At 36.6% G+C, this 14,463-nt stretch overlaps 1 protein-coding gene across 7 annotated transcripts in view; it reads right to left on the reverse strand.

Moving 5' to 3' along the window:
• Positions 1–14,463, reverse strand: part of STRBP (spermatid perinuclear RNA binding protein) — a 159,020-nt gene that overhangs the window by 37,443 nt on the left and 107,114 nt on the right. For all 7 annotated transcript variants that reach the window (XR_010123368.1, XR_008504701.2, XR_010123367.1 and 4 more), the window contains 6 exons: positions 13,973–14,064; positions 13,357–13,452; positions 12,058–12,169; positions 11,292–11,389; positions 10,972–11,083; positions 743–835 (listed from right to left, as the gene is read on the reverse strand). Coding sequence is in view for 4 of the 7 variants with exons in the window: in XM_063649923.1 (XP_063505993.1) it covers positions 743–835; positions 10,972–11,083; positions 11,292–11,389; positions 12,058–12,169; positions 13,357–13,452; positions 13,973–14,064 (603 nt within the window). In the remaining 3 variants the exon portion in view is untranslated. The remainder of the gene's footprint in view (positions 1–742; positions 836–10,971; positions 11,084–11,291; positions 11,390–12,057; positions 12,170–13,356; positions 13,453–13,972; positions 14,065–14,463) is intronic.

Raw genomic sequence — 14,463 nt, forward strand, 5'->3', positions numbered from 1 at the left:
CTGTTAAAGAAAGAGGAATGAGGTCAGAAATTAACTAGAAAGTAATTTTGCTTTATGTGTTTTTGGGGTTCCTAGTAACTACTGTAAATTCACCAAATTTTTTTTAAGTGAGGATTTCAAAACACAGAGATTAACCTCATAAGTAATTCTAAAATTATTATGCTAATATCACTATAAAAATGGTATGCATTATTTAACTACACATTAATTTTCACTTGTCAATATTAATGTATCCTAAGCAAAAAAGCTTGGAAACAAAAAAGTTATCCAATTATCAATTGCTCAGTTAAGATCTAGTTTCAAAACTCTAATTCAAATCAATCAAATTCTTCACTTTTTGGCCAGGCACAGTGGCTCATATCTGTAATCCCAGCACTTGGAGAGGCCAAGGGGGGTGAACTGCTTGAACTCAGGAGTTCAAGACTAGCCTGGACAACTTGGTGAAATCCTGTCTCTACCAAAAATACAAAAACTTAGCAGGGTGTGGTGGCACGAACCTGTGATCCCTGCTATTTGAGAAGGCTGAGGTTGAAGGATCACTTGAGCCCAGGAGGTGGAGATTGCAGTGAGCCGAGATCGCGCCACTGCACTCCAGTCTCGGTGACAGAGTGAGAAGCGATCTCAAAAAACAAAACAAAACAAAACAAACAAACAAACAAAAAAAACCTTCACTTTTAATTTTTCTATCTGAAGCTACAAGTCCTCTCTAGTTTGCATCTATAAGAATAAAGGTTTTACACACTTTTCCTTAAGTTTCGTTTCATCTTCTTGTTGGGGTCTTTATCATCCCCTAATCCATCTTCAAATGGCCTCTTTAGAGCTGAAGACCCAGCACCTAAAAAAAATTATGAGGGATTCATTATCAGTCAAGATAACAATCCCCTTACCGTACCGCATGTATCTAACATGTTCAGGTAGGAAAATCTTAGGAATCACACCAAGGACCATACAACTTTTTCACTGATCAGTTAAATTACCATTATTTATAATCTAGAAAAGCAAAATTTTTTAAAGCAAATCTTGAAACAATATTATCACTTTTTATATTTATTTTTGCCCATTTATTCATATATACACACCAATATCTATGTCTATGATATGGTCTGAATGTGTCCCCCCAAAATTCGTATGTTGAAACTTAATCCCCAGTGCAGTGGGATTAGGAGGTGGGGAACCTGGAAGGTGATTAGGTTATGAGGGTTATGAGCCCTTATCAATTATAAAAGATGCCTGAGAGAGACTGTCCCTTCTGCCATGTGGGGATACATAGCAGGCACCATCTATGAGGAATGAGCCCTCACGAGACAGCAAATCTGCTGAAGCCTTGATTTTGGACTTTCAAGCCCCTGAGGGCAATAAATTTCTGTTGCTTATAAGTTACCCAGTCTAAGGTATAGTCTAAGGTATAGTCTAAGGTATTTTGTTTTAGCAGCCACACAAGACAGCATATATTCACGTTATATGCATGAAGAGAAAAAGTCTAGAAGGCTACATATCAAAATGTTAAAAAGTAGTTACCTCTGGTAGGATTTATTTTTACTTAATATCATTTCAAACACTCTATAATTTAACATTTATGACTTGTATAAACTTTATAAGTCCACATGTTAAATCTTATACTTTTGGAAATCTGATTATCAAACTATAAAATATTCTTCTGCCTCTTCAAATCCTATTCATAATTTTATTTACAGTTCACCTCCTCTATAAAAATGTTCTCTCATATCAGAGCTTTTATATCAGAAATGTAAAGTCTTATATCATTGCCTATTTCATATATTCTTGTGTGTCTTCAGTGCTCTTTGAAGGTCAAAGATATTTTTTCCTTGTCTTGTATCTTACAAACTACCTTAACACAAGACTTAGAAGCAACATAATGGGCACTGAGCAAAAACTAACCGAACTGATTAATAATCAGTTTCTTGGATAAAGAAGCCACCAATTTATAATGTTGTCAAGCAAAAGGCAGGAGCTTTGCTGTCCAAGTTAAAAATTATTAGAGAAAAGTTCATCAACCTATTCAAGTACTTTAAAGATCTCTTTATGTCTTCACTTTAAAAGTTAGTTGTTTTTCCTAAGGAAAATTATGCTCAAGATACTCATGCCACAAGATTTCCAGATTCTTCTGGTGAAAGCCTATAATAATAATGAGATTAACTATGTATTTTCTGATCAAGATTTATTGTCCCTTGAGGTAAACACTGACTTCAGCATTTGCTTGGGTCAATATTTACCAATCAGGTCAATCAATCTTGATGTTCTCTTCAACAGAACGCAACGTTGGCTGAGTATTACATTTCATTTGCATTACATAAAACTATGAGTATGCCAGTCTCCCAGAATGCAGTCTTTAAGAGATAAAAGTTAAAAAGGAACTATGTCTATTCAATCACTCTTCTGCTCATTAAGTTACATTAAAAGCAGCTCCTTGATTGCCTGGAAATCACAAGCTAGCTTAAATGCAGAGATCTCTTCTCTAAATCCTCCAGCTACATAGAGTTCTATGGATTAAGCTTCATTCTATCATTCCAGCCATTGGAAAGGGGCTGTAAAATGCGGGGCTAATCATAATAGCAACCTAAGGAGAAAAATGGTCTTGCTTTACAAAAAGCAGGTGGTTTTCAACCTTCACAATATCTAGTGATGAGAAGTGATCATTTCTGAGGCAACAATTTTTAAAAATAATATTTTCGTATTTACCATATGCCTGACACTGTTAACATCTTACAGGTGTTAACTTATTTAATCCTCATGAGCACCCTCATGAAGCCATTCCCTTTATTGTCCCCATTATAAATCCATTCACATATTCATTCAACAATAAACAATAAATATTAATTGACATTTACTATGTTCAAGACAATTTTAGGCGCTAGACACATAGCAAGTAACAAAATAATCTCCCTTTTCTCAAAGAGCTTACATATACTGGCTAAAACTAATTACAACATATACTATGGTAGTGAGTGTAATGAAGAACAATTTACATGTCGTGCTCGTCAGAGAGGTATCACTAATGAGGAGACCTTTTGATGAAGACCTGAGAAAGTAAAAGAGTGAACTATTCAGCCATTTGGAGAAAGAGTCCCAGGCAGAGAAAAATAAACAGCAATTACAAAAGTCTTAAGGCAGAAACATGCTAAGAAATGATGCAAAGGCCTGAGTGGTTGGAGTGAAACAAACAAGGAGAGGGTGCTAGCAGTAGGTGAGAAGAGCCAGGCAGTAGTTCTCAAACCCCGGTGCCATTAATTGACAAAATATCAAGGGTCCACTTCCAGTATGACAGAGTAAATAAGTCAAAAAAGGCTTTCCGACTAGAGCAATTAGAAAAACTGGACACAACAAACAATAAGTATCTGTTCCTGGGCAATGAAGAATTTTAAAATCAAGATCTGGAAGGTGAGCCTGGCACGGTGCCACACGCCTGTAGTCCCAGCTACTCAGGAGGCTAAGGCAGGAGGATTCATTGAGTCCAGGAGTTTGAGGTTAAAGTGGGCTATGACTGCACCTGCAAATAGCCACTGGACTCCAGCCTGGGCAACATAGCCAAGCCGTGTTTTTAAAAAATAAATAAATAAATAAATAAAAATAAACAAAAAAAGATATGGGAGGTGAAAGAAATTCTCTGCATTGGGGGTTATATTAACCCTAGGGTCATCTTCCTAATCCAGAAGAGGTCACTAAGAACTGAAGAGAGTAATGTCAACAGGCTCCCAGGTCTCAAGGAGTCCAAAACTAAGTTCAAGGTCCAAGCAGAGAAGGGCTGGTGAACCCCCCACACTCTGGGTTGGGCCTCTGAAATGTTATACACTAGAAGTAAGATGAATGGGAAATAGTGTGGCTCTCTCAAGGATGAAAGCCCAGCTTCAAATTATCTTAATCCCTGACTACACTGAAATGATCTAAGACTGCCAATTCCATTAGCCACCTCCCAGAAACAAATATAAATCCTCCCTGGAGGAAGATATCATTACTCTACACTTTAAATTATCTACAATTTCTTATTTTAAAAATCCAGCACTCATAATAACCAGGCAAGATAAGATATAATGATCAAAAATCAAGAGAAATCACACACACTAGCAACAGACCCAAAATGGACCCAGATGACGGACCTTTCAAAAACAAACTTTCTTAAAAATAATTTCAGGCAGAAAATCTGAAACGATAAAAGAGCCAAAAATCTATAAATGAAAAATATAAACTCAAATCTGGCAGGCCTGCAAGGGGAAATGACAAATCCACAATAGATGGGAACTGTCAGAGCTCTCAGCAATTAATAACAAACAACATCTGAAAAGCACAATGAACAAGTGACCTGACATGACCTAACACGAAAAAAATATTATGACCCTCAACTGCAGAATATACATTTTCAGAGTAAAAAAGGACCATGTGCTGGGGCATAAAATAGGTCTCAAGAAGTATCAAGGACAGAAATCATACAACACATGTTCTTCAATGACAGCAGAACAAGTAAAAACTCAAAAACAAAAGAGTTAACTACAAAATCTTCATTTGTCTGCAAATTAAGCAATGACATCTAAATACCCCATGGGTCAAAAAATTAGGAAGAAAAGAAAGTAAAAAATTGCTTTAACTAAATGATTATAAACATACAAATGTCCAAAGACTGTGATGTACATAAATCTGTGCTCAAAGGGAAATTTACCATCTTAATAGTATATACAATAAGAGGCTGAAACATCAATGATATATTCATCCACCTCATAAAGTTTAAAAAGAAGAGCAGCAAATTGAACCCAAAGAAAGTCATAAGGAAGGAAAACTACAGAAAAGAGCAGCAATCAATAAAACAGAATACAAACATACAACAGAAGACAATGAATAAAGCCAAAAGTTAATTTTCCTATAAAGATTAATAAAAATAATAATCCCCTAGGTGAGAGTCATTAGCAAAATAAAAGAAGGTACAAAATGTATAAAAGAAGACATTACTACAAATACTACAGACAATAAAATGAGGATCTTATAAATTACTTTATTCCAAAATATTTTTAAATTTAGGTGAAATGGATAAATTCTTAGAAAAACACAGCTTACCAAAACTGTCGTAAGAAGATGGAAGTCCTACGCTTATTAAGGGAATCAGATCCGTAATTTAAAATATTTCCACAAAGAAAACACAACGCCAATGGCTTCATTGATTAATTCTTCCAACAGTTAAAGAAAAACTAACATCAAATTTATGCAAACTTTTCCAAACAATAGAAAAAGAAGGAATAGGTCCTAACTTACTTTATGAAGCCAGCATAACATTGAAGCCGAAACACAGGAGAATTGGTGACAAATCTAACACACAAATACCTGTGTTTTTGTGACTTGCCCACAAAAACCTAAATTTTATATATAAATATACACATGTGTATATATATATATGATTGTTCATAAAAGCTTCAACTGTAAAAAGGCCAAACTGGAAACTAACTAAATGTCCTACAATAGGTAAATAGTTAAATAAACTCTAGCTCATTCATACCATGGAACACTACTGAACAAGAAGGTACAAACTATTGACACATACAACAACTTGGATAGACCCTAAGGGCATTATGCTGAGTGTTAAAAAAAAAAAATCGCAAAAGGTCACTTATTGTAGAATTCCATTTATATAAAATCATTGAAATTATAAAATTATGGAGATAGATAAATCTTAGTGGTTTCCAGGGATTAGGGATGGCTGAGCAGAGAGAGGCGGGTATGACTATAAAGGGGCAGCATGAAGGAGATCTTAATGGTGTGGGAACAGTTCTGTATGTTGATTGTGGAGGTGGCTACAGAAATCTACACACGTAATAAAATGGCATAAAACTTATACACACGCATTGTATCACTGTCAGTTTCCTGGTTTTGATATTGTACTATAAATTTACATAGATGTAGCCATCAAGAGAAACTAGGTGAAGGGTAAATGGGACCTCTCCTTATCATCTTTGCAACTATGAATCTGCAAGTATTTTAAGATAAAAAGTTGAAGAGGGGTGGTGTTCTCCACAAAGAGAATTGCTTCTTTGTGGAGAACAGATAGAGGGGCAAGAACAGAAGCAAAAAGACCAGACCAGGAGGTGACTGCAACAATCTAGGTGAGAGATGATGGCAGCTTAGATAAGGATGTTAGCAGTGAAGAAGCTAAATTCTGCACTCATTTTTTTTTTTTCTGAGACAGAGTCTCGCTCTGTCACCAAGGCTGGAGTGCAGTGGCGTGATCTGGGCTCACTGCAACCTCTGCCTCCCGGATCCAAGCGATTCTCTTGCCTCAGCCTCCCGAGTAGCTGGGATTACAGGAGCATGCCACCACGCCCAGCTAATTTTTATGTTTTCAGTAGAGACGGGGTTTCGCCATGTTGGCCAGGCTGGTCTTGAACTCCTGGTCTCAAGTGATCTGCCCACCTCAGCCTCCCAGAGTGCTGGGATTACAGGTGTGAGCTACTACCCGGCCTGGACACACTTTAAAAGCAAAAAGGATTTGCTGACGTTTGGGATATGGGTGAATGAAAGAGGGGATTCAAGGGCAACTCAAAGAATCCTGGCCTGAGCAAATGGAGAGTTTCCAATGACTGGGACAGGGATAACTATAGAAAGAGAAGAGCAAAGGGAGAGCAAGGGCAGGAGCTTAGATCTTAGACATCTTAAGTTTGAGATGTCTGCTGGACATCCGTGTAGCAATATTGAGGAGGCATTTTGATATTTTGGTCTGAGTTCAAGAGCTGGTAGTCTGGGATGGAAGTATTAATTTGGGACAATCTTCAGTATAAAAAGGTATTTGAAGACAAGACACTAAATGAGGTCCCCTAAAGCATCACTGTAAAGAGAAATGGTCTGAGGACTGAACTCTAGGACACTTTAACATTCAGAAGTCAGGAAGACGAGAAAGAACAAAGACAGCTGAGGAGATGGCAACAGAGCTAGAAGAACAAAGGAAGTTGATGACCTGGAAGTCAAATGAAAAGTGGTATTTCATTTCAGAAAACATGGCAATACCAAATGTTTTTGAGGATACAGGGCAACAGGAATTTTCATATACTGCTGGTGGGAGTGTAAATTGGTATGTGCAACCATTTACTAGGTTGTTTATGTGTGTACCTCAGGAGGTATGCAGAAGAATGCTCATGGCAACACAGTAAGTGGTTGTCAAAACTAAAGAACCTAAATGTCCTTCAAAAGTAGAATGAGTAAACTGTAGCATATTCATAGTAGATACTATATACCTATTAAAATGAACTATATCTATGTGCAGCAACATAAATCAATCCCAAAGAATGCTGAACAGAAAGAAGCCAGTCACGAAAGATTAAACTTAGGACCCATTTCTGGAAAGTTCCAGGCAAACTCAAATTATTTAGGAAAGCATACACAAGTGGGAAAGTGGTAAAGAAAATCTAGGAAATGATTTTCAGAAAGTCAGAAATGGTATTTCTTGGTAGAGGAAGGTAATGAGGATAAAACGGATGGCTTCTGGGGCACTGATAGAATTCTGTTTCTTACCCATGGCACTGGTTTTATGGGTTTGAAAGAAATAATTATTTTTTAAACTGTATTTTTTGTACTTTTCTATATATGTGCTATATCTCATTACAAAATAAATATGGGAGAGAAAAGTGTTCTTCTGTATCAAATGTTGCTGAAAATGGCTTAGATGAGGACTGAAAACTAACCAGTGAATGTAGCAACATGAAGGTCGCAAGGGATACCTCAGGCAAGTGGTGAGGAAGAAAACCTGATTAGAACAGGTTCAACAACAATTCAAAGTGAGGAAATGGAGAAAAGAGAAAAGGGCTGTTCTTTCCCAAAGTGCTGCTTATAAAGAGGAGAGAAATGCAACTCTGTTGCAGGACCTACAGAATGAAGGGAGAGTTTGTTTTGGCTTTGTCTTTCAGATGGGAGATACTGCAGCAGGTTTTTACGCTGATAAGAAGCATTCAGTAGACAGGGAGGAACTGACGCTGGTGAGAGAACAGATAATTGCTGGAATAATGTCCATTGGTAGGCAAGAGGGGATGTGATCTAGTGGGTAAGTAGAAAGGTCAGTCTTAAGAGGCGAGGCATTTTCTGCAGAGGCAAGGGAGGGAAAAGCAAAGATACGAGTTGATGCAGTGGGGCTTGGAGACAGTGATGAGACATATACAAGTTATCTCTTAATATTTATCTGAGAAAATGGAAGCAAATAAGCTCATCAGATGAATAAGGAGGTAGAGAAGGAGGTGTGAAATGTGAGAAAATGTGAAACAGTTATCTAGGAAACTGGAGAAGTCTCAAACTTACAGGATTGCCCAGCAACACAAATAGCCCTATTAGATTAGTGTCACCGACTTAAAGGGAAAACAGTCAAGACGGCTGTTCTCCAACCATGTTGAGCAACCCAGTACAGACACAGAGAAGGTAGAGAGATGGATTTCAACCAGTTAGAATTTTGCCAGAAACAGAGAATCAAGGAAGTAAAGGTACGTGCTAGAGAGTGATAATCAAGGATCATGTAGTACAAGAACGGTAAGGACAGAAGGGAGAACACGAGGAGGATGAAGGACTATGCAAAGGTATTGGAAAAAGTGACAAGATTCAAGAACTGAAATAAGGGTAGGAGACACAGTAATGACAAGAGATTGGAAAGTGGGATTCTTGAAAACACGATTATGGAAATAATACAGGTACAGTTATTGATGAAGACAAGAACTAGGCTATGTCCATAGAATAAGTAACCAAGGAAAGGCAGAGGATAAAGTATTTGTGAGAGAAGAAGTCACAGAACTGAGACATTAGTGTTGAAAAAAATGACCTGAGATGCATACGGAAATCACCGAGAATAACAGGAATACAGTTTAAACGTGAGTGTCAGGAAGCTGGGTGCTAAAAGCATGCAAGTATTGGAGAGGTCATTGTATAGCCAAAGCACAAAATGGTAAAGTGACTTGCCCAGGCCATATAACTTTGACAGAACTAGAACAGGAACACTGGCAGTCTGGTTCTATTTTATGCTATCAACTGACAAACCAGCAGTTCCCAAACTTTTGAGAAAGATCTTTAAAGTTAAAAAAAAAAACTAAGTCACATAATAGTAAACATACTTTTACTATCTAGTGAAAGGGAAAATATAAAACCGAAAGAGTGGTTGTGAATTTGGTGATTGAAATAAAATTTTCTGATACTAATCATAAGAATCTAGATATATATATAACATTTTTATTCAATCGTTCAATTCACAGACAATGCTTGATGTCACATAGGTATGTAAATCCCTTTCAATAATTTCTTCACCACTAAGCAAGCACCTGCAGGAAGAAAATGGCCTTCATTCCTCAAGTTATATTGAGCATTGGTTTATAATAATCATAGGGTAGAATCTGGAGGATTCTTTCTCCTGAGGCGTTTACAGTGTGAGGCACTGATTCTCAAACTTTTTAGCTCAGGAGTACTTTACACTCTTAAAAAATTATTAAGCACCCAAAGTGCTATGCTTTGTGGGTAATATCTGTCAATACTGAGCATATTAAAAATAAAACAAAACAATTTTAAACACAAGGATAAAGAAAATAAAACATTCCATTAGCCATCAGAGCAACGATCTCATCGCATGTCACATGTAGCCTCTGGAAAACTATACACTTAGGAAAGAAAGAGAGAAAAAGGCCAAAAAAAAAAAAACCCTTAATATAATTACTATTAAACAGCTTTGATCTTGTAGACTCTCTGAAAGTCTTCAGACCCACTGGAATTCTGTCATCTAAATAAACAGACTGGGCAACTGCACTATTTTTGTGATATCTAAAAGTAGAATAATTTCCATTGTTAGAGGTAGGCTGCATTCCAGGTGAAGAATATCCAGTATTAAATATTCCACTTTCTAGTTTAAAAGGAGAGAAAGGGAGGGAAAAAAAAATTTTTTTGAGGCCTAAGGAAGGCAGTAAGTGGATTCACATTTGAGTATCCGCTGTATTCTAGGCAACAAGTCAGGCATTTTAACCGGACAAGAGTCAAAAAAATTAAGAAAGAGGGTAATATCCCTAGTGAGAGAGATGAGTTAACTGCTCAAAGCCTAAAACTAGGAAGTGGTGGAGCTATGATTGGAACCCAGGTCATACTGAGCCCAAAACCTACACTTTTTCTGCTGAAACTCTGAATTCAACAGACTAATACAAATGAAAGATGGTCCTGAATTTTCCAATATGCTTTTCTTCTCTGTATTTTTGTTCTTTCTTTCTCGGTTAGATAACATTTCCAAGCATGAGAAAGATAATCAAACTGATTAGTGATAGTGATAACATCTCCTCCTAGCTTATCGTTGATTTCTTCTCCTTAGACCAGGGGTTCTGAAAGTACAGTCTATGCAGTAATGGCATCTGGCCAACATAGCCAAATGAGTTAGTCACTAATAAGAAAACATGATTCTGTTACATCAGCTGACGTTACCTGATGGGAACAGAAGAGAAGAAAGTCAGTGTATTGGTCCGTTCTATTTATTGTATTAGTTCATTCTCATGCTACTAATAAAGACATACCAGTGACTGGGTAATTTATAAAGGAAAGAGGTTTAATGGACTCACAGTTCCATATAACTGGGGAGGCCTCAGGAAACTTACAATCATGGCAGAAGGGGAAGCAAACACATCCTTCTTCACATGGTGGCAGACGTGCAGAGTGAAGTTGGGGAAAAGCCTCTTATAAAACCATCAGATCCTGTGAGAACTCACTATCACAACAACAGCATGGAGGTAACTGCCTCCATGATTCAATTACCTTCCACCGGTCCGTCCCACAACACCTGGGGATTACGGGAACTACAATTCAACATGAGATTTGGATGAGGACACAGCCAACCCATATCAGTCAGGAAGAAAGCTTTTTATACATGATTTGGATGCACAATTATTAAGTTCCCTAAGTTGTAACAAGAGATGAATCCCATATCTCTACCAGTGCCAACCCCCAACCCTAATAAAAAACTTCCACGCTCACCTTCTTTATCAGTAACTGACCAGGAATACTTCTGAAAAGGCTTACTAGATGGAAGGGGGTCCATCTCCAGCACTTTGTAAATCTGGCCAAAGGCTGATAGTCTGAGTGCATGCTAAAGAACAAAGCATTATATTTAATCACATTTCAATAGCCATTCATAAAGCCCTTAGAACATCTAGCTAAAAAGACACTCATAAATTCTGACATTATAACAGCAGAAGTCCCTAACAACACACCAGAAAAAAGTGTTTGAACACAATTGAGAAAATCAAGTTATGTTATCTCGCTAATAAGTGAGAGTGGCATGCTCAATCTTCTACCTGTGCACTGTGGGTAATATCTTCTTTTTGCTGAATGGTCATATAGCTCAAAGCATCTGTTGGGTCTCGCTCACAAGGATCATGAAGACCAGGACCCCCTTTGGCAAAGGAAAAACACAGGTATCATTTAGAACTGAGTTTAGAATTCGGTAAACTAAAACAAAAGAGAGATGGTTGGGGAGAATGAAGAGAAAATGAAAAAAAAAAAACTGAGGAACTAAGTTAAAAGTCTGCTCAGTTAAGTGGAGTAAAAAGGACACACTCTCATTTTCAACATGTTAGCACTTGTATGTCCTCATTTTATACTGGAAGTCACTTGTATATCTAAGGCCCAAACTGAGTCTTACTCTGAGAATTTAGAAACAGCACAATGAATCAGCCCAAATCTTAAAAGGGATTACATATGGAAAATAAGACCGAATTTAATTTTTCCAAATTTAAAACCAGACTACAAACAGAATGAACTTCATACATTTTAACTAAACATCTGCAATTTCAAATTCAGAGTTCGAGGTAAAGCAAATTCAAAGCAGACACAATATATTATTAGTACCCTTTATGTTAGTACATATAAAACACAAATTATAATTATTGAAAAAGAGTTTTATAGCACTTTTCCAACACGCATTCTAGTTGTCAAAATTCCAAGCAAAAGAACTCCTATGCATCATTTTCCTGTGTAGAGAACAAACTTAGCATATATTTAGAAAAATAAACTAAACTGAGATTTGCTGATTGTTCTGCTTCCAGAGTTTGAAACCCTTACCAGGAAGTAGTATTCCAGATGCCAAACACTCCATTACTCGTCTCAAGGCCTCCCCAGCGCCCAAAGGTCTATTACAAGTACCTATAGACTTTTCACATATAAGTTCTAGTGGCTAGAAGATATTAAATTACAAATTAGTACATGCACCAAGTGTTAAAAGGATTCCAGTTAAATGTGAGCTAACATTTCTATCTACAAGGGAGGCCAAAGAGTGAAATTCAGTTTAACACTTAGGACCCACTTAACATTTCCCCCATGATTATCAACCTTTACCCTGGGAAGAGTTTTTAAATCAAGCAATTTTAAGATCGTATCTTCAGAAGACATTTTTGTAACAAAAACTTTATATTTATTTACCCAGAAAGGATCACTAAAGAAACTATGGTCTCTAATTCATTTAACAAAGACTTAACAAGCCCTCATATAAGTTAGTAATAGCTAATAACTAGCCAGTGTACAAAACCCAGCCCACTTAATCTCCCACTTAGGAAGCACACAAACCACAAATATTTCAATATAATAATAAGACTTCGTTTCAGACAGCCTGTCTCAAGTATTACAATTAGAATAAATAAACGACCAAATGTCCATGTTCAATAAACTAAGAACTCATGATATTTTGTCAAAGTAATCATTGCTACATTTATTTATAAAATGATCTTTCACGGCTTTATTTAAATTGTTTTATAATGTTCTTAAGTTGTCTTGATTGGAGCAAGCATAATTTCCAAGTTAAGTCAATTTTACAATATATATAAATAATATCCATATGGGGTTAAGTGTACTGTTTGCCTGACTTTAATTACTAACATGAACTTATTTGTAAATGTCTCCACTCAAAGAGAAAGCTACAGAGGTATAGGATCCTTATACCGGCCTATTGGGTAATGTTCATGGTAATGCAAGGGGGCACCAAAAGAGAAGTGGGTCAGCTAAGGAGACTTTTGTGGGCAGCAGGTGAACACTAAGTGATTAACCACCAGTGCAAAGTCAAGTGTAAGAAGACACTCACTTCTAAAAGGTATAAAACCTTTTTGTCAGAAAATAATATTTCAAGCTCTGTAACATGAATACAATGAGGTAGAAGAGGCAAGTTATATGCACAAAAGAAGGATTCACTTAAAAAGATGCTTTATTTTTTTTTATGGCAAACATACATAATGCATGCCTTAGCTAACTTAGGAGATAACCATACATAATGCATGCCTTAGCTAACTTAGGAGATAACCTATCTCATTTCTATAGGATTTTCTCTGCTGCAGCTTCCAAATTTGCTTTTAGCCATATTTAAGTACTTACCCATCCTTTCAACGGTGCCCATGTGGGGACTCTGTTGCACAAATCACGCAGAATGCGGAGGACAATTACACATGATTTTAATCCATTTGCCCTTGCCTAAAACAAACAAAATGATTCCAGATATCCCTGTTGAGATCTATTCTTCATTTTGGGCAGGTTCTTTCAAGTGAATACTAAGTAGCAAATTATTCACCAGTTATCAGGCAAACAAAAAAAATCAATTAACCAAAAGTAGTAAAATTAAGGTTTAAAAAGATACATTTTTAAAATAAAAGGATCATAATATTAAAATTAATTTCGTAGTCTCATGGCAACCCCACTCCAGGCAACTACCTAATTTAACCTTTAGCTTTTCTCACTCATGTTTGATTTTATAAGCAACCATTTGAAATTCAGAATACTAAGCCAAAAAGAATTATATGATAATAAAACATCATGAACTACAGAAGCTATACTAGGCTCATATCAAAATTAACTCAATTACTCCAACAACCACACTATGAGCTAGAAAGCACCCCTCATTTTACGGAGTACACAGAAACCAATTAAGTGGCAGGTGTTCCAAATGAAACTTGGACAAACTTTAATAACAATAAGATAGTAACAAAAAGCCAACCTGAAACCATTTGGCATGTCGAAGAGACGCCAAGGCGTTCAGGCATTTCTGCCTGTCCAATAAGTCCGGAGGATCTTTCATCGAAACATTTTCTAACGGTAAAATGGGATAAAGAGAGACAGATACAATTTGACCAAGGGATTCCTATCAAATTATCAAACAATAAAAAAATAAAAAGAATAACAGCATTTGAGTGAACTAATAAGACTCCCAGAAAATTTCCTGATTTGGCTGTGTTGCTTTTTAAAAAAATTATGTGCACTATGATTATTATTTAAGTTAACAGTCATCAGAGTAGCTCTGTGCACAAATACAATGAAGCATGAAAAATTCATTCAGTAAACAAATCAATGACAGCTGCTACTTACAATCTGGGATCTTATTAAGCATGTATAACATCACAGGGCACAACATAAGTACAGAGCACTTTTTCCTTTGGCAGGATGCAAAGAAGGGAAATCTGGGACCAATAGCATTAACAACTTTTTTAA

Source organism: Pongo pygmaeus, chromosome 13 (genome assembly GCF_028885625.2).
Source record: "Pongo pygmaeus isolate AG05252 chromosome 13, NHGRI_mPonPyg2-v2.0_pri, whole genome shotgun sequence".
Classification (NCBI taxonomy): Eukaryota; Metazoa; Chordata; class Mammalia; order Primates; family Hominidae; genus Pongo; species Pongo pygmaeus.